Source organism: Oxyura jamaicensis, chromosome 19 (genome assembly GCF_011077185.1).
Source record: "Oxyura jamaicensis isolate SHBP4307 breed ruddy duck chromosome 19, BPBGC_Ojam_1.0, whole genome shotgun sequence".
NCBI lineage: Eukaryota > Metazoa > Chordata > Aves > Anseriformes > Anatidae > Oxyura > Oxyura jamaicensis.
The window spans coordinates 8788908-8809351 of NC_048911.1; the positions used below are offsets into that span (position 1 = coordinate 8788908).

At 56.1% G+C, this 20444-nt stretch overlaps 1 protein-coding gene across 7 annotated transcripts in view; it reads right to left on the bottom strand.

The window, feature by feature from the left end:
- Positions 1–12322: 12322 nt before the first annotated feature.
- The window catches only part of BCAS3 (BCAS3 microtubule associated cell migration factor), a 351964-nt gene continuing 343842 nt past the window's right edge, over positions 12323–20444 (bottom strand). For 6 of the 7 annotated variants that reach the window (XM_035343348.1, XM_035343346.1, XM_035343352.1 and 3 more), the window contains one exon: positions 12323–13237. In XM_035343348.1, coding sequence (XP_035199239.1) covers positions 13089–13237 — 149 coding nt within the window. In that variant the 3' untranslated portion in view covers positions 12323–13088. The remainder of the gene's footprint in view (positions 13238–20444) is intronic. The other variant, XM_035343351.1, reaches the window with a different exon arrangement.

Below are 20444 nucleotides of genomic sequence, written 5' to 3' on the forward strand. Positions count from 1 at the left end.
AGCGGCGAGCTCCAGCGCGGGTGAGTGGTGGACACTCGCGCCCTGCCCTCGCCCCGACGGAGGGGTGCGTGTGGGGGGGTCCCGCCAGGAGCCATGAGCGCACGGACGGGGCGCGGACCCCGCCGTCGGGGCGCCCCGCGAGGAGCCGGGCGGGCAGCGGGAGGCTGGGCCCCCGGGGCCGCCCCAGCCGTCGGAGCAGCGGCCCCCGGGGCTGGCGCTGCTCTGGCCGGCCGGAGGGGCTGTTTACCCGGGCGGGGGGAGGCAGATAAGGCGGAGGGGGAAATGCCGGGGCTGTTTGCAGAGGGATTAGGGCCGGTCCCGCCGCGCCGGGGCCCGGGGGGGCGGCGGGCGCGGTGGGTGTCCCCGCGGAGAGGTCCGTTTGGAGATCTGCGCTGATTAACTGAGGGCTGCGGTGGCTGAAGAGGGCCCTGGCGCCAGGCGGCTGAGCCCTCACAATAAAGACCCGTCTCTTGTCACTTCATATTTACCCCCAAATCTTCAAAAAGCGCCCTGCGAGCCTTACAAGGCTCCTGCCCCCGCCGCCTGCGCTGCGGCCAGACGGGACGGGGGGAGCGGAGGCGGGCCCCTTCCCCTGCCCCCCGGCCCGCCCCCCCTCCCCGGCCCCACAGCTCCGCGGATGCGCGGCGAGGCGCGGCCGATGCCGTCCCCGTCCAGCTCCGGCGGCCGCTGTCCCCTCGGGGCCGCGCTGCGCTGCTCCCCGCGCAGGGTGGGACTCGGGGACCCCCGGCTGCCCTCTCCCCACCGCATCCTCTCCCCTCTTTCTGCCCCCACAACGGCTCATCCCGCTGACAGCAAGCCCTGTTCGCTGCCCTCCCGGCGTCGCCGAGAGCCCCGAGCGGAGCCCCGGCTGTCCCCGGGGCCGCTCCCCCCCGCCGCAGGTTCACCTTCGCCGCCGGGCCCCCGACGGGGCGGCCACAGCGCGGCCGCTCCGGGACTGCCCGTGCCGGTCCCGGCCGCCGTGCGGGGCGGTGGGGCCGGGGGGGTCCCGCTGACCATTGAACAGGTCGAGGTGGCGAGCAGGTTTGAAATTTAGACCTGCTTTGGACTTTGCCTCGCCACCGCGGAAATGTGCTGACAGCAGCCTTGGCAAAAATGGGGCTTGCTCGGGCTTTTTTTCTTCCTACCCCTCTCTACCCCCCCGTTTTGTTTGTTTGTTTGTTTGTTTGTTTTGTTGTATTTTCCTTCCACCTCACAAAGCGAACCCGGATCCTTGCATTGCCCCACACCGGGGGCAACTCTCCCGCGGCCCCGACGGCGACCCGCGGCCACCTCCGAGGGGAACGGCGGGGCGCAGCCCACCGGGCCCTGCCTGCAGCCGCGGCTCCGCCAGGAAACGTCGCCTCTCCGCCGGCACAGGGCCTGCCGCTCCCCGCCGCCGCCCCCCGCACCGCTGTAACGTCGCAAAAGTCCTCGCCTGCAGAATAAAAACCGATGCAGAGCAGCCTCGTCTCCCCGACCCTCTGTGCCGCGCCCGTCGAGGGGACAGCGGGGTGGGGGCTGAGGGGAGCCGGGCACCCTTCCCCGGCCTCGACGGACGCGAAAGCGACCCCAGGAGCCTGCGCCCATCGACGTGGCCTCTGGCACGATGCGGCCGGGCAAAACCCAACGAGGCCTCGGCAATGAGCGGCCCCGGGGAAGGAGAGCCGCGGTCTCCTGCCCTGCCCGACTCTTCGCCGCCGAGCGCTCCCCGGGCCGGGGCAACGGCGGCCGGGACACCCTGGGGGGACGGGACGGGACCGGCTCAGCTTGGGGGGATTGGCCCGGCTCGGCCGCCCTCGCGCCCCACCCGTGCCGCCGCGGCCCCGCTCGCTCTTCCCTTTCATCTCTGCCCATCTCCACTCATCATCCCTTTTCTATTTTTAGCCGGTAGACTTAGGCCTTGGCGCCAGGCCGTTTAAGACCTGTCAAAGTCCTTCATATTTCCCTCATGTCACATGGACCTTTCGCTCCCTTCCCCGCGCCATGCGAGGGCCGTAATTTGGATCTGTGAGCTGGTGAGCAAATGCAATTTGCTCTTCTCCATCGCTGTGTTGTCTCCGTGACCCCAGCCAGCAGGACGGCTGGTGTCCTGTCCGGGGCACTTACACAAATTGCGGGTGATTGATGAAAAATAACAATTCTCACAAGCAGCCGGGCCTCTGCCTTCCCCTCCTCCCGGCTCCGCCGCGGCCCCGCGCCCCGGGGCTCGCTCCCCCCGACGGGGCTGCGCAGGAGGGGGGCCCAGCCCGGGACGAAGCCGTCTCCCCGTGCCCAGGGAGAGCCGTCGGGGCCCCCTTCCCGGCGCAGATGCCAGGGCTGGTCGCTCCCCTCGGACACACCTGCGGCCACTCGACGCCTCCGCCCGGGTGGGCCTGAGCAGCTCCGCAGGTGCGGGGTGGGAGCTGCACCCCCCCCGGCCCCGGGGGGAGCCCTTGGCCCCAGCCGCGGACGCGCCGTCGGGGGCCGGCACTACCGGGACACTGCGGCCCCGCCAGTCCCGCTCCCCCCCCCCCAGCTCCTACTCACCCCTCTGCACCCCGACGGGAGCCGCGGGGAGCAGGGCCGGGAGAAGCGAGGAGGGGGCGAGGGGCATCCCGGAGTCCCGGCAGCAGCCCCGGCCCCGCTCCCTGCCCGGCCGTGCCTCCCCGGCTCCACCTGGGAAGGAAAAACCCTGGGGGGTGGCGGGGAGAGGCCCCCACCCCGCTCAGGTGCCTGTCGGGGGCGGCGGCCCTGCAGGTGGGTCGGGGAGGGGCCGGTGCCCGGCACATCCCGGGCAGTAACCGGGCCCCTCTCGGTGGGTTTTTATCCCACACCGGCCCCGGTGCGAGGGGAAACCCGCGGCGCCCCGGCAGCCCCCGGGCCGCCCCCCCGAGCCCCCCCCCCCCCCCCCGAGCCCCCAGACTGTTTAGATTTCTCTCCCGCTTTAAAGAAAATATTTCCAGTAATCCAGATTTCTGGAAAATAACAACACGCGGGGAGACGCAGACACAAACGCCGCTGAAGTTTATCCAGAGTTTGAACCACTTATAAACACATTTCCCAGCCCGCTTGTCAGGGCGGGCGGCGAGTGACCCCGGCCCGGCCGGGGGGCTCACGGGGGGCTTGGGGGGGCTCATCCTCCGCGGCCCCCCCCCCCCCCCCCCCGCCCTCGCGTTACCTCCACACTGCTGTGAGCCGAGCCCCGCCGCTCGTTTGATTTTATTTTTTAATTACGGAGCTCCCTCCCTGGGCAGGGGGCAGCGTGACCCCCGCCCGGCCCCGCATCCCGGGGCTGCCCGGCTCGCCCCGTCGGGGCTGCCCGGCTCCCCCCGTCGGGGCCCGACGCCTCGCCCGCCCTGATCCCGTTCCCTTGTAGGGTGACGGACCGGGCCCGCAGGGAGGTCCCCGCGGCGTGAAACCCGAGCTGGCACCGCGGGGGGTGGGCGGCAGCTCGGACGGGGCGGGCGGGGTGTGTTTGGGGGGGGGGGGGGGGGGATCATGCAAATCCCTCTGTTTAAAAAACTTCCATTTGAGAAAGTGTGTCACATCCCGGCGCGGGCGCGTAATCCCCGGGCTAATGGCATTACCGCCGCCTCATCGCCGTAATGGGATGGGGCCGGGGGCGAGCGGCGGCCGAGCCCCCCCCCCCTCCCTCGGCCCCTCCGCCACGCGTGACGGCGGCTCGGCCCCGACGGGGCGCGCTCCGGCCCCGGGGCAGCGGAACCATGGAGTCCCGGGGGGGCGGGGAAGGGGGGGGGCCGGTATCGCCGTTCAGGGGTGCCGGGGCCCCGGTTTTCAGCCGGTTTTCCCGAGAGAAACCGGTCCCGGGAGGGGCGAGAGGGGGAGGCAGCGCGGCGCTGCGTGGCCGGTTCATCTCTTAAATAAAAGAGATTAGCGAACGACGTTATTTGATCAAATAATGCTGTTACGGCTCCCGCCCCCTTCCTTTGCGGGATTAAAAGTGAGGATTTGGGACCGTTGAGCAGTCTGACCTGGATGGCGGCTGGCACAGCGGGGAGGGAGCCAGCGAGCCCCCCGACAGCCGCGGCTCGCCCACCTCGGGGCCCTGCGCTGGGCTCTGCGCTCGCCCCCCGACGGCGCGGCCCGGACGGGGGGGGGGAACACGGCCCTGAGCACCAAGCTGTGATTTGCAAAGGAGGCAGAGCAGGAGCCGCTCCGGGGCCGCTGCCTACAGAAAAAGGGGGCCCTGAAGGCAAGGGGGGGCTCCCCGGCTGGGTCCTGCCCCAGGCTTCTCCCCCCCAGTTCCTGTTCTTCTGAAGCAGGTGGGAGCAGCTCCAGCCCCGACGGGGGTCACACACCCGGCTGGCCCCATCCCCTTGCCGTGGTCGCTGTGTGGGGCGAGGGGTTCGGCAAAAGTTACAGCATCAAAGGCAGGGCGAGGTGAACGCTGCTGGGCGTGCGGGGCTAAGCAGGGCCGGCGTCCCGGGCTTCAGGCAGGAGTTGGGAATGCATCTGAAATCAAATCTGCACCAGGAGCTGACGCTGCTGCTCTCCTGTCACATGAGATTTTTTTGTTGTTGTTCTAGGTTTGACTTTTAGGATTGCAGAATTCAGTGTCTCATGTTTGTCGGAGTGTGCAATTCACTGCTGAGAAAATAAAGGCAGCCAAAATAAATAATGTGCTGGCCACGGCCAGGAATAAAGCTTTCTCAGTGCTTGCTGCACCTGTCCCTTTCGCTGGTGTTCAGTCATGAAACATCTGACACAGACCCAGCTCCGCATGGAAACCATCTCTCATCGTTTTTATTCACATTTCCTCAAAAAAAGCAGCACTGCCCTAGAAGACTCTGTGAAGGACACGGCAGCAGTGCAGCGCCCTGTGCCGAGGCACTCTGCAGACCCTGCCCAGATTTTAATTTCAAAACGAGCCTGCACATTGAAACAGCCGAGCTAACCCCCGTGTCTCCCACAGCCCAGGTTTTTCCTCCTTCTCTGTAGGTGCCGGGGTGTTGAGCAGTTGTCCCCCACCATTTGGGGGGCTCAGTGGGGGCACGCAGTGAGCCCCAGGCCCGGCTCCTCTCCCAGCTCCTCTCCCACGTGTGCCGTGCGGCGCCGGCAGCCTGCTCTCCAGACGTGTTTTCCAAGGATACCTAAACGGAGGCAGCCCCAAATAACAAGTAAATAACTGCCCCGACGCCGGGCTGCCGGCACAAAGCAAGCAATTGCCCTTCGTGCAGGTCACTAATCTCTTGACACATGGGCTTTGAGACCTGGGCCACGGGGAGGGAAGCCGAAAGGGAAGAAAAGATAGTGGACACAATGGCGGGGCTAATAACCCCTCTCCCGGCTTTGTCTGGGTACACTCGGGCGCTACGCAGGGATCAATTCATCTCCGCAGAAAAACCCCACTCCTGGGCTGCAAGGGGGCCGGGGCTGCCCCCACCCGCCGTGCCCTGAGCATCCCCGCGCAGGGCTTGAGACGCTGCAGGTATTAATAGTCCTCATTTTGTAGCCGGCGGTAATTCCCTCCTGTGTTTTCCCCTCCATGCTGAAAACAAACCCTTCACTTGATCCGTTTGTCCTCTCCAGTTGCCATCTGTCTTCCATCCTTCAAATCTCACCTTAAAAACAGTGCCTCTTGAGCAAATCCTCCCCGCCGGCCCTGCGCGCCGTCTCGCCCGGCGCAGGCCTGACACTACAAGCGCTCATTGAAGTGAAGGGGATTTGAGAGCGTGCAGGACACGGTGGGATTAAGGCCACGGATTGCACTCCCCGGCCACAGGCTGCTGCGAGTCACCCCCTGCCCAGTGCCCCCCACTCCATGCCCCCCACCCAGTGCCCCCCACCTGGCTCCTTCTTCACACCCAGGCATCACCAGCCCTTCGAGGTGAGAGCACCTGAGCCACCGTCCCCAAAACCCGCACAAAGCACATCAGCACCTCCCTGGCCCCAGGGGACTTTCCTCTTCGCACGCACGGGGCCGGCTGCTGCCCACCACCCACCCACCGGCAGCGGGGCAGCGTCTGCAGGGCAGCCAGGCCAGGCCAGTGACTCACAGACATCAAAGGGCAGCGCAGGCACTAACGAAGTCGGTGAGCGGATGAGAGCGGACAGTGCCTGCGCAGATGTTCGTCAACAGCTTTTCTCAATTACAAAGCGCAGCAGAATTTACCCGAAAGCACGCGGATGAAAACAAGCCCTGTGCAGTGTCCTGGCCCGGCCGCCCTGCACCCACAGGGGCCTGGACCAAGCAGCGCATCCGCAGCTCCCCGTCCCCATTTCAGCACTGGCACTGCATTACACCATGTAGCCTTGCCGCGGATATCACCTGCTCCCATCAAAATCGTGGTCTTCCTTAAAAAAATACACCTTGTGAGGCTTTGTGGGTGTAGACGAAAGCTTGGGCATGTCCCGGTCTGATCCAAACCCTTGGAGCCAGTGAGATTTCTACTGAAAAAAATAAATCCCACATGATTTCGCTGCATGACCTACGGCAGGGCTGGTCCCTGGCGATGTTCGGCTGGGACAGGCAAGGGCAGCCCTGATCCTGCACAGCTCCCACAAACACCACGACTCCCTGTCAGTCTGAAACATTTACGCAGGAACCTCGTGGTTCCGAGGGCCCCATGGGTGGGACAACGCCTCCGCTGTCACACGGCTGCTGGACTTTCCCCTTCTGACAGCGAGGGGAGCAAACCTCGATGTTCCCAGAGAGGTGGCAGCCACACGGGTGTCCTGGGGTTGGAGGAGAGGCAGGGGAGCCCCCAGCCTCCTCCCGGTGCTCCGCTGCTCCCTCCATGGCCATGGGGACATGGGGACATGGGGACATGGGGACAGAGCAAAAGGCGAGGAGGGGACGCAGAGGATCGGCCTGGGGCTGCAGGTGCTGCCTCTGGTTTTCTGCTTGAACGGAGCTGCTGGGCCGAGCACGGCCCGTAACCTTCAGCCTGTGGCAAGCCAAAGTCCTCCCACGAACAAACGTGCTCAGCCAGCACCCCTGGCACTGCCCAGTGTGGTGCTTTGCAGGGCTGGGTGACACGTCGGGGGTGCAGGGACACGGCACGGGCATCTCCATCCCCTGTATTGGAGTGAAAGCACGAGCCCTGTGTCCCCCATCCCGCTTATCGTGGCACGGGGCCGCACACGCCGGCACTTCTCACCTCCCCAGATAAGGGCTGCAACAGCGGTGGCTGCGTGCGGGCAGGGGGAAGCGGGAGCGGTGCTAGGCTGGCACCGGGACACGGCTGGCACCGGCCTTTTATTACGGTCCTATAATAATATTGTAAATACTCACTGGGAAGTAATTACATCCTATAAAAGAAGCAGCAGCCTGTGGTTTGAGCCAGGACTGGCTCATGACACTCTTTTTAAAAAGACGTTTCATGTCTTGTTTATAGATTAGATTTTAACCTGACAACCTTTTAACATTGCATTAAATTAGAAATTAACTTCGTATGACTGCTCACCGTATAATTGACCTACTGATAGGCTGAGTGCTAGGGAATATTTAAGATACCTTTCAGACAGAGAAGTTCCCAAGAAAATTCAGAGCCTTCCCCTTGATCTAATCCAGGGCTTTGCTATTAATTAGTATTTATGGTCAGGTGGTGGGGCCGGGTGCGGAGGGAGGGCTGTGGGCAGCCCTGGCCCCGCTGTGCTGTGCCCAGCCTGGGGAGGTGTTGGGAGGAGGACGAGGGGATGGGGACATGGATGGGGACAGTTGGCTGATGACACCCATGTCTGTGACCTACCTGCAACCTGCACGGGGCTGTCTGTGTTTTGCTGTAATTTCCTGCAGCAGAAGTTCTGGCAAAAAAGGCAAGAATTCAGCTAGGAGCTCACCGACAGATGCGCAGGTTTAGACGACATCCGAGTCCAGCAGGGGACAGGGTGGTGACTGGTGGGACAAGCACCAGTGCACAGATACCCGACTCCTAAAGGATCCTGCCCCTTGCACAGACCTCTTCTTCCCTGAGTAACAGAAACAACCAATATCCCAGACCTGAACTCCCCAGAATTTGTGAAAACTGGAACTGGACCCAGGACCACGGTTGGAGGCCTGCGTCTCCCGGTGCCCCAACACCGTGTGGGCCGGGCGGGCACCGGCCCTGCCACCATCACGCTGCGGCCCTGCGGCTCGTGACTCACCTCCCCGTTACAACGCGCCCTTTGCTTTCAGCAGGGTAAAGGCATTTCTGGTAATTGAAACCTGCTCTGGAAACGTGCACGAGGAGAGAGCACTGAGCAGGAACACAAGCAGCGCTATCGGCCAAAGGAGGTTTTACCCCGTCGGGCCAGGAGATGAGGACGCCTCTGTACGAGCCTCGGTTTACACTTGTGTTCAATTAACGTTAAGGAACAGCATGAGATTAAATTGACCCTGTGCTGTTTTATAAAAGGCTTAGGACATGTTTACAAACAGCTCTGCATAAAACCTGGCCACCAGCAAGGGCCCCACGGCCCTGTGCTTGCACGCACACACACGGCGCTCGCTGTGCTGCACCCCCCTGGGCACGGGGCAGCCCCGTGGGGCGGGTGGGCAGCGTGGGCCGAACGGGGGCCGAGACCCCCCCACCTCCACCTGCAGCTCTGCCCTTTGCCCCCGCAGCCCAATTCAGCAGACCCGTGCCCAGTTCGCGCAGTCGGTAGCGTTTTCTGGCACAGCCGTGCAGGCATCCCCTTGGCCCCCGCACTGGCAGCGCCGCAGGAATGCAACACCTCGACTTCCTAATTCCTCCGGCTGCGGGGACGCTGCTGCCAGCCAGCACGCGGGAGGGCAAAAGCCAAGGGAAGCCCAGCCGGGGCCGGGCAGCCCAAGGGCTGTGCCAGACCACGTCCAGAGACACAATCTCCATGCAGGGACATGTGACGGCCACCATGAAGCCTCCCGTGTCCTGCTGCGTCTGTCCTCACTGGCACTGGCCATGCAGAAGAGGAGCAGCAAGCACGGAGAGGGGCTGGTGCAGGGACAGAGGCTCTGCTGCCACAGACACATGCTTGTCCTGGCGCCTTTTTCATCTGTGAGGCAGGCCAAGCAGTGGATTCAATTATTTTTTCCTAGCACATAAGCCACTAATCACTTACTGCGTTAAAAAAGCCTCATCTCCACAACTTTTGTTCCCATTTTGTCCAATTTAAACTCGAATTAAAAAAAAAGCTTTTTTTTTTTTTTTTTTTCAATCACAAAGATGAGATCTTAGCTCCATTGACTCGCTAATTGTAAGCATTCAAATGGCTGGGTTTAAAGTTACACTTAGCAGCTGTGAAACATTAGGGTGAAGTGATTACAACCTACTGGAGGATACCGAACATTTTTACAATATCTCAGGAGCATAAGGGAAAGACAACAGGAAATGGCGCAAACTTTCCTACCCTGCACAGTAACAAGCCAAAGCAAAGAAGTGAGAAAAGAAATGCAGAGACGCAGTGCGGACACAGCTTGGATCCTCAAAAAAAACCCGAACAACAACAAAAATACCCTAACGAAGCCCCGTGAAAGCACCACACGTTTATCCCTGTACTTGGGGAGGGCGGGGAGGTTTCACAGCTGCTCCAGGCAGCAAAATCCTCCTGCAGGCTCCCTGCCCTGCCCCGGCTGCCTCCCCGCACCGGCCTTTGCGTGGCCTCATCGCCAGCAAGATTTGGGCTGGGTCTGAGGCAGAGAAGGGGACATGGTGTGGGGACAGAGGGGACACGGTGTGGGTCCCTGCTCCCACATGGCGGGGCAGAAGCACCTGGAAGCTCCTGACCCCTCTGGTCCTCCCCTGAGCCCCAGCTCCAAGCGGCAGCGTTTGGAGACCCTCTGACTTCCCACTTCTTTTCAAGCGGCCGAACCTTCCCCCGAGCTGAAGCACGCTACATGCGTGTGTTTATTACAGAAACCAGGGTAGAATAAGAAAGCAATATTTCATGTTAATTCATGAAATCTGAACTCAACTTTTAATAGAAGAGCTCCACTTTATGCACAGAGTGATATACAGTCCGCCCCGCTTTAAATGAGACGTTTTGCCTTTTGAACTCAGCAGGAGGCCGCTGCTTACTACTACTGGAAACAGTTTAAAACCCTGCGAGTCCCGCATGTCTTTTGGGCTCTTTTCGAGACAGTGTTTTATATCATGGCACAGCATTCTTGCTGCGCTGCCTGTGACGGCCTGCCAGCTGCGCCCTTTGAAACTTCGGCATTTCAGAAGCTCACCTGGATTATTTCTCCCACAAGAGACACTCGGCCGAAACCCCGCGAGGACCACGAGCCTCTCGCTGCGTTCTGCTCCAACCGGGCTTTGGAGTGGGTGTAGGGGGGGTCGAAAACCTGGTTAAATCAGAGTTGGGGGCAAACCCCCCTCAGGCCACAGCTTCATCCATCCCCATCTGCTCCTGGGTGCTGCCCGGGGACCCCGATCCTGCTCCCAGGAGCCAAACCCCATGGGTGCAGCAAGGCCCCAGCTCCCAGGCCCCGTACAGCTTCCAGATATGGCCCTGGTGCCTGGGGGCATGCGGGGCAGGTGTTGGGCCTGGGAAGCTCTTGGTGCCAGCCCAAGGGGGCTTTGTGTGGCTGCCCGAGCCTGGCACACGAGCTGGGGCAGTGTCAGGCCCACACGTGTGTGTCCGGCACCGTGAACACTTTGGGAACGTTGAATCGGAGCCTACAGAGTTATTGCTGCAACACTCTTGGCTTTCACTGTCTCACCGAAGAGCTGGAACTCGGTTATTCTGCTGGGTCATCTGTGAAAGTATCAAATTAAAGTTAAATTAGCCACCTCACTGCAGTGCTCTGCCTTTTTTTTCCCTTAAGCTCAAGGATTTCTTAACAATTTGGCTACAGGGCTATCGACAGCGGGGAATTTAGGACATTCTTTTCAATGAACCAGACTGAAAATATTTTGGTACAGCCCCAGTTTGTAGGGTTCCCCCCCCCCTCCCCTTTAAACAAAACATCCTGATTCAAAGGAGCTTCTTGCAGACTGGGAATTTCCACATGGCCGTATTGCAGCACTTATAAAAAGTGATTTAATGCCTGCCAACAACAAATACATTTCCAATGACACCACTCCGCATTATGTGCTATCCTACTCTGTGTGTTCACAAAGAACCCGCGACCAAGCTGTTCGAGGCAGCAGCGAGAGGAAGAACAGCAGTCGCCTGCCTTTAGAAGATCTCCATCCCTTACGGCTGCTCTTTGGAAAGGCTGAAAGGAAGCAAGAATCACGGTGACAACACAATCCCTTCTGTATGTGTTAATCTGGATTTTGTTTGAACTTTTGGAGCTGACCTTGGCTTGAACTGTGTTAAAAACCCTAACTGGTGTGGACTGACTTGACCCTGTGGTTCCATTTGTTCACAATGCCAGCCCTACCCTAACGCACTTACTTCAATCCATTATTTTACAGACATAAAAGAAACATAGCATTACAGCAGAGCCTGCGAGCACAGATATAGCCAGTGGGCTGGAGCTGCAAGTTCTTATGGGCAAACTCTCCTCTGATTTCATCCCAAGGAAGTTTTTTGCCTGAGAAAGGCCTGACTGAAAACCATGTAAGAAACTGAAATTATTGCTGCAGACTCTCAGTTTTTATTAGTGGTTTGCAAGCCTGAAGAGAGAGAAAAATAACTTCTGAGATCTGAGGCATGGCATTACAGTTAAAAAAATAAAAAGAAATCAAGCCCAAGACTGAATTTGATATTTGGTGTTTGGGGACGGAGTAGGAAGAGGGTGGTCAGTCCTGCACCAGTCAGTGTGGCTGGTGTCAGCTTCAAGAGTGCAAAAAGATTTGTGGGTTTAGATAGTTTCCTCTCATTTCCATGACTCAAACGGCTTCTATTAAAAACAAGCAGTGGGAAGGAAATTTCATAAGCTGACAGTCCCACCTCACTTTCTGCTTCCCAACACAAGTTGGCTGAGATGTAGAAATTCATGTGGTTACTATGTGCGAGCCCGTCACTGCCTCAGCGCGAGCTGCGCAGCTCCGGCGGTGCGCGCTCAGCGCGGTGTTACGGGTGCAGGATGTTGTAGGGTTCTCGAAAGCCTCTCCCACATGATCCTGCAGTACCCTAAAGGTAGGTGCACGTCTCTGCTGCCAGAGCGCCTGGTCCTCGGCTCATGGATCAGCAGGATGAAGGGGCACGGGTTGGACACCTACATACACACGGTGGGTGCTGATTTCCAGAGGTGCAAGGAGCACCATTTAAATCTTTCACTGTAAAAAACTGTTTACATTTCAAAAGTTCTTACACACAGGGATGCAAAACCAAGCTAGACTGGCTGAATACCATCCACCGGTGGCTTTAATTAAATCCCTCGGTTAGAAAATATGCACATAGTGCTTGGTCCAGGAAGATCTACGAAACACAGGGGTAGCCCAGTAATACTCCACGAACACTGACATTTAAGTAGTTTCTTGTTTAACTTAGATTTATTCAATGACACATGCATTTCTGGACAGATATCTGAGTTCCAGCGAACAACTTTTATAACCAAGTATGAGAAATCTGTGACTGCAGTTAGTCAATTAAGTACGTTTCTAAAATACATGACTAGAGTAAAACTGGAGCAATAGAGAGAATTCTTCCGAAGAACAAAAAGAAACATTTCCATTTGTAATACTCCTGGCACTGATGAATCTAGAGGGGAAGGAGGGCAGCAAGGAGACGCAACAAGGAAGGAATAACATGATCAACCCTGTCCACAGAAAGTCCTTGAATTTCCTCTCTCTCCAGTTCATTCGTTAATGCTCGGCACTTTTGCAGGCTGCTGGAGCTCCTGGCTGGCGCTTGCACCACACGTTACCGAGATTCCCTTTGTCTCTGAGCACAAAAAAGCAGAGAACGGTTGTGAAACCATATGCTTGACCGAAAGTGGCTTAGAAAGATTTCTTCTCAACCAATCTCTTCCTGAACACAGCGAAAAAAAAGAAGCCGCAGAGCTATTGGGATTGAAGACAGAGTCTCTTCATATTGCACAGGAAAACAAAGTCAAGATTCTGTGAGTACGTTCCAGGAAGGTTTACGCGGAAGAGTCGTCAATATTTATCAGGGTAACGAGAACCATCCAGCACGGCAGCTAACTGGCGGGTGACAGACACATCAAGATTGTTTAGGCAGAGAGACAGCTTGTTACCCTGTCTTGATCTCCCCTTGTATGTTTGACTAATTTACGGGAATCCTGTGGGGAAAAGGCTGAGAGGCTGGTTTTCGTTAGTCGGGAGGGGTGATCTGTAACCATCAAAATTGCGTGGAATACTTCCGCTGGTGGAACCGGAGCTGTTACTGAGCGTCTCTATGCTTCCCTCTCGCTGAAGCTCTGCAATGGGAAGAGAGAAGAGGCCCTGGTTAGTGTTTCAGATAAAAGAACCCAGAGTGCCATTAGACGGCCGCTTTATTGACAAATCTGTTTATTGTATCCCTGCTCTAGAGCTGCATTTGCTTGTCATCCATCTTTTCTGGGGCGATTTGACGAATCGCTCCTGAGGCATCCCAGCTCCTGGTCCCGTATCTCTGCTGGGCTTGCGTTTCAGCCCAGCAGCAGCGGGCCGGGGGCGTTCAGTTTTGCCTGGCACGGCAAGCCCTCTGCTGGGGGTGAGACCAATAACTGGGGGCTTGCCAGGATTCAGGACTGGGGATGCTCATGGCTGAACTGAGCAGGGTGCAAAGGGTACTCAGGCAGATGAGGAAACATCCTTCCTCAACAGCAGTGCTGCTGGGACGGAGGGAGAGGAGCAGCACCAGTTAGTTAGTGGCAGTGTGTACCAGCGGTGCGTAACCACTGCAGATCGCAGCAGGGACTTTCTACAACCCCTTATGCTGAATAAGCAGACATAAATCTCTCTGCTTTTCTGAGGCAAAAATATCCCCTTTACTATGTGCCTGGGCTGTGGCCCAGAGTAAAAGAGAACGCCTCGTTGTGGCTCTCCCTCTCCCGGTCACACACATCGAACCATCTCCTCCCCTCGCTGACCTCCCGAAGCCTTTCTTGCTCCCTAATCTTGAAGCACTAGGATTTTTGTGTGTGTAGAGCATCGTCTGGACCCGTGGCCTCTCTGTGAGCCACTTGAACCCAACAGTTGAGTCAGTGGCAGCATGCAGCAGCGCCGCTGGGCAGTGTCACCCTGCCCAGCACTCAGCGGCGGCATGCAGCAGTGAGATTAGGCAGAGCCACGGGGACACGACAGGATTCCTCTCCTGGACACATGGTGACAGCCTACGGGACATATTCCCTCGAGTTGCGACGTGCGGCCCTACGTGCGACTTCCCGGCCCTGCGTCTGCGCGGCCCCGCTTGGGGAAGGGACACGGGGCGAGCAGTTTGGACAAATTCCTCCGCAGACAGTTGCTGCAGTGGGACCCCAAGACAAGGACGTATCCGTGCGTGGCAAAAGCAGAAAGACAGTTCTTCACCAAAACAGCAAGCATCCCTTTCCAGTGTCCTCGCAGTGCCACCTGGGCACCGGAGGGTACCGGCCACGTGAGCACACACCTTGTGAGGGCTGGGAGATGCAATCCCGATCGCAGAGGTAACTTGCTGAGGAGATAATCTGCCCAGGATACATAAAAACAAATCTGCAGGAAGTCGGTCACCCTATAAGCAGCACTGATAATGACCTCAGCTGGATTAATCACCATTTCTTGCCAGTATTTTGTTAAAGAATGTACGTGCATAAACCTCTCCATTTTCCTCACATCCTTACTCTCCCATGAGTTCAGGAAGTAAAAACAGTAATTTAAATCAGAAATGAGTGGCGTATCCCACACTAATACTGTGCTTATCCTGTCTGATTTGGTGCTTTTATCTCCCCTGCACACAGCTGGCTTTGGTTAAACGTCTCACGTCAGAGCCTGCGCTCGCCGGGCAGCCATCAGCAGCGCGCCGGAGCACGCTCCGGCCCCGATCAGACACCGTTAGGGTTGCCGAGCTCCTCCCGAGGTTCCTCCGCTCCCCCACCCCGGCCCTTTTTAAGCTATAATTGATTTTCAGGCACATGTTGTGTTTTCAGTAACCGTAACAAAAGGTGGAAGGGGGGAAAGTGTGAGGGCACGTTCCTGCACTCCGTCCCATCCTGAGCATTGCCACGGCCTTCCCACCCCGCCATGGGATGGGTCTGGGGGGATTCAGCCTGGCACTGAGGATTTTCAGGGGCTGCAGCGTTTCTGCGGCCAGCAGCACTCGTCACCTCTGCGGGGGACTGCCAGGGGGTGGCACTGCAGAGGCTGATGCCAGGAAGGGAAAAAGCACGGACAAAAAGTGCAGGAGGCACAGCGATGGGCGCGGGGCCTTGTTGGGGAGGCCGCGGGCTCCGCTTGCTGCTGTCATGCACTAAAATCTCTTAATTAGGAATGGGAAGAGGCAAAAGAGGGGTTAAAGAAAATGCAAAGGCTCAGGAGGAGCTGGAGGGGAAGCTTTCCAGCTCCAGAGCGTGCTCTGTGTTTGGAGGGGACCAGGTAAAAAATGGGGGATCTCCCATGCCTGAACTGCCATCCCGACACGACGACAGCCAGCACGCTGCCCTGGACAAACGTGTCTGAGCGCTCCCAAACTGCTCCACGCTGCGCCTGGGCTCACTCTGGAACCAATTAGGCAGCCAGGCAGAAGAGCCGTGTATTTCGATACCTAAAGAGCCGCTGTAAAATTCCTGACACTGCTGCGCGGGGGAAATTGGGCTCTCGTGCACGGCTGGGTCACACTGCGGCACCTGGGCCATGTGAGACGTGCAATTAGACATGACATGGTCACCAGGGACACCCTGCCCTGCAAACATGACCCCCAGTGCACCTTCCTGCATTCCCCCAAATTAGCCCATTTTTTCCAGCTGTTTCATTAATAAAAAATACCGTTAAAAAATAAAAGCAAAACATGATTCTGCCCTCAGACCTGCCAGCAGGGCAGAGTGAGCTGCGCAGGGACATTGATGCCGTTCCTGCTGGATGCTCGTTGGGCTGCTGGGCATCAGAAGGAGCAGATCCCCACCTCTGAGCAGCCCTGAAGGAGCAGCTGAGCTCTGCAGACTGGACATGCACAGCTGGAAGGAGATGAAATAGCTCCTGGAGCCAACCAAGACATGCCACATAAGCAGTCGGTCCTACGCGTTGGGAAAACGCTGGCTGAGAATTAAGGAAAACGAGAACCAGGACCAAGCTGCTGCAGGACATGAGCACGGAGCAGCGGCGGCTGTGTGGCTCTGGGCTCCGCACCGCTCGTGCACAGCGGGGCAAAGCTTCCCGGCGGGAGATGCCGCTCACTTCGGCGGAGCTCTGCCGGGGACGGACTTGGCCCCAGCATGTCTGAGGGTTATTGTGTCTGCGTTCCCCCATGCACACACTGTCGAGATGCATTAACTTCCTTAAATGTACCAGTAAAACAACCGCTTCTGATGCACTTTAATGAACTTGTACAGTAGCCAACAAATTGTGCATCATATAAAACCCATTCTGCCTTATAGACTCTCTGGCTATTTTGTAATAACTGCAATTTGCTTCTGCTGAAGCAAGATAACCAGAGTTGAGAAGTCAGGCCTTGCAGAAACCTAAATATTTGATTTGGGGGGGAGTGGGTGGGAGAAGGAAGAAAGGGGCCTCTGGGAGCTATTTATGGGGTCAAAATAACATGAGACCTGCTCTTCTCCTAGCATTTCCACCATCAAGGAAATGAAATACTGTGAGAAGACCAGTACTTGCATTATTTTGGCCCCATAAATGGCTCCCCGAGGCATTCAAAAGCCCGTGAAAAACAAACACAAACACAAATAAATGCTAATACTGGAAACGTAAATACTAAAACCTGCCCCCGTCCCTAGAGGAAACGACTCACGAAGTTCTGACTGACCAAAAAAAAAAAAAAAAAAAAAAAAAAAAAAAAACAGGAAAAAAGATGAAGGAGCAGCAACATCTGCTGAAGCCATGAGGAGAAAGTTACTTGAGGGGAGACGGCAGCGGCCCTGCTGTGCTTCTGATGCTAAGAGTCAGGGGCGCTGCTGGCATCACCCAGGGTGCCAGAAGTATGAGGGCTTGCAGGGTACAAGCTCTCTGAAGGCAGCAGCACCTTCTGCCCTCCCTGCCGTGCATGTTCGTCCCTCGGCCCTGGCATGGCACCGCTGCTGCTCGGGGCAGCGGCAAGCTGAAGGTGCTGCAGCGCACCTGCTGCCACCAGGCCGGGCCTACCTTCGCTCTGCCAGCCAGGAGACTGCGGCCTGCCTTCAGTGCCTGTTCTGTGTGACAAACTGGAAAGGATTGTTAAAAAACACACACACAAGAAATGTTTATTTCTGTTCATACTCCTGAACGCCACGCTTGTAGCACCAAAGCCACTCTCTGCCTGCCCAGGGCCCAGCGGTGAGGAGGAGCAGTGGCTTGGGGCGCCGAGGGACATGGGGCAGGCCGAGCATCCCGTCCCGTGGGGGCAGCTGTCTGTCCACTTCCAGAAAGCTCCAGGAACTGTCAAAGGACTTCATCAAATCTAGAAAGGTATAAAGTCCTGCCAAGCTTAAATGTGAAACCATTTTATATGGCACATTAATTCAATGCCTGAAGAAAATCTATATAGCCCTCTTTTGCCCGGAACACTCATAAATTATGCTGCCTTTCTTATTTGTGCTCTCGCTGTAGTGGTCCACTTGAAGCCATGGTATCTCCTTTATGTCTACTCAAAAATCTCCTCTCCAGTGCATTATTTCTTCTAATGGTTTTTCCTTTCTCTCTGTTTGCCCTTCCCTACACCGGGCTGTTAAGTACAGTTTCAAAATATCCTCAAAACTCATTTGCTGGCGGAGCTGACCCTTTCCTCTACCTACCGAGCGCTGCACAAGCCCCGGCACAGCCCGGCGGAGCCGCAGCCGGGATAAATGATACAATGACAGCAGCCTGATGTGTCAGGGCAGCGGGGAAGCGGCAGCAACTCTGAATACAAGAATTATTCTTCATCATCTCAAACTGTCACAACACATTACCCTCAAAGCCGCAGCTCGCTGAAGGAGTGACCCTGGACTGAATGGGAGAGTGCTCGGGGAAAGAACTAATTGTAGCCTCTTTTCACACGTCAGTCACTTTTCACAGCACCAAGCCTTTCAAGCTCAACTAATGTCAAGTTCCCTTTTCCTTTCTCCGTGCTGAGTATTTCTGATTTTTAAGGATGGCATTTTTAAAGGAACAAGGTCTCTGGCAAGGGAGGAGGCTGGGCAGGGGAGGGAAGGAAGCGTCAGAGCGAGCACGCATCCCGAAGTCTAGCAGACGCCTCACAACTCGTTAGGAATTACACAATTAACAAGTAGGAATGCAGGAAGCGGGGTAATGGACAGCAGGGCTTGCATCTCCTTGATTTTGTCGCTGTCATTCACCGCAATTGTTCCAGGGAAGTTTTGGGGCTCCCCCACGAGCCAGGGCTGGCAGGCAGCAGCTTCCTCGGCCCCTCTGCCTCTCCCCAGCCATGTTTCGAAGCAACAGCTCCAAGGGCAAAAGCAGAACCGTGTTGTACAATCAAGGATAATTTCTGTCCTTCTTTCAGAAGACTCCCTGCAGACACGCTTCCCGAAACGACAGCCTGCTCCACGGTCCCAGACGAAGGCAGAGGCCCTTCACGCCTCCTTCTCTTTAGCCAAGATTGTAAAATACTTTGCAGCAAGGACTATTTTTTTACTCTTATATTTGCACAATGCCTATCACTGGGGACTTGCGGAGCTGACTGGGGCTCCTGAGTGTTACTTATTAACTGTAATGAATAATAATTATGTAGCTTCTGCCATCTGGATTTCCATTCAAAAGGATCCTATATAAAGCGAACACTAAAAGGCAATTTATATTAACACAATGGAAGTCTTGAGGATCTCTTAAACTGTTTGTAATTTACACAATGCTCCCCAGTGAATGGATTAGTTAAACATTTTTATTTTACTGATTGCTACTGAGCAGAGGGGGACGTGCTCCCGCAGCGGAGCTCTCACCGGCCCCAGCCGTGCGGCTCCTGCTCCCCTGCACACCAACACGCACTGCCACACGTATGCTCTCCATCTCTCCGTGTTTAGACAACAACCCAAACTCAGCTGGACACTTTTGGCTCTAGGACTGCATGATCGTTTACTAGGAACACCACCAGTCCCCACTGGAGTCAGTGCTGCCACCTGGGACATGCGTGGCACAGCCCAAGGCAGAAAAGGGCTCAAAAGCCAAAGGCACGTAACCAGACTGGTACACAGAAATACCTCCCCTAATACCAAGGCTCTAAAACTGCATTGCTGATAACACACTTGTAGGTTTTTCTGGGGTACTCCCTTTCTGAAAACCCATGATTTTGTGAAGCAGAGAGCTCTGAGGGTAACACAGCTCAGCAGCCCTCAACAGCTGCACGGAGGCGAGGACCCAGACGCTGGCTCTGGCCCCAGTCCCGCACTGGGACCTGCACCCACCTGCAGACTTGGGTATACTGACAAGCAAAAATCTTTAATTTTTTAATTTAATTAAATCATATTTAAATGCAAGCACTGAATACTCACTGAAGCTCTTAATTTTCCTAGCTCCTTTTAGTTTGAGATGGCTGAAAATAAATTTCTGGGCAAATGCGTTTTTACAGTGCTCCTTTCCAAATTTCAAAGTCTTCATATATTACTGTAATGTTTAAAAATGAGTAAGATTATTGTAATGTTTACAAGTCCCTTAAACCTGCTCTCTGCCCCAAGTCCTGTGCCCAGCTCTCCTTGTGTTGGGGCAGCCGGCGGGGGCAGCTGCAGGGACCAATTCCCTGCAATATTTTGTGAGGCTGTGACAAACCTGCTCTAAAGACCTCTATTTTTTTCTAAGCCCACAGATTTTTAACTCCATTCAAAAGAGGAAATGTAACACTATGGCATTTGAACACTGAAAATCAATCCCCATATTAAAAGCACTTCATCCTGCTGCATCTTTCAAAATGTTGAGACACCACACAAGCACCCACATTAAATTTTCAAAGTAAAGAAGACTTGCAAACACTGCCTGTACAACTCCTCTGAAATCAGAATTCAGTGGCCTATGTAAAATATTACTTACACTCAAACTATCTTACAATAACTCTAACACTGAATCCACATAGACTTCGTTAATACGATGCACTTGGAAATGAAACCTGGCATCTCGGAAAAAAGGTGGCAGGATCTACCAAGGAGATGAGGAGGTACAGAAGGCAGGCTAAAGCCAGGGGACTGAAGACTGAGCCTTCTGAACATCAGAGCCCTTCAGAGACTGAAAATTTCATTTCTAGTGCCTTATTTCAATGCTAAGATGCCAAACGTCTAACACTTACAAAACTGGGAGGACATGTGAACTTACATAAATGACTAGACTTACTTCAAGCACGAAGAGATTGTTGAGATACAGACAAAACATTTTCATGCATGGACTTCGGAAGAGTTTTGTCTCCCGAAAAATAAAAAAGCTCGTTTCTCATTTAAGAAGAGAAACCGAAAAGCTCCGCACAACTTGGTTCCATGCAGCATGAGACCCAAGACTCTGGCGTCTTGCCAGGCTTGACTCTGAACATTTTATGGAAGG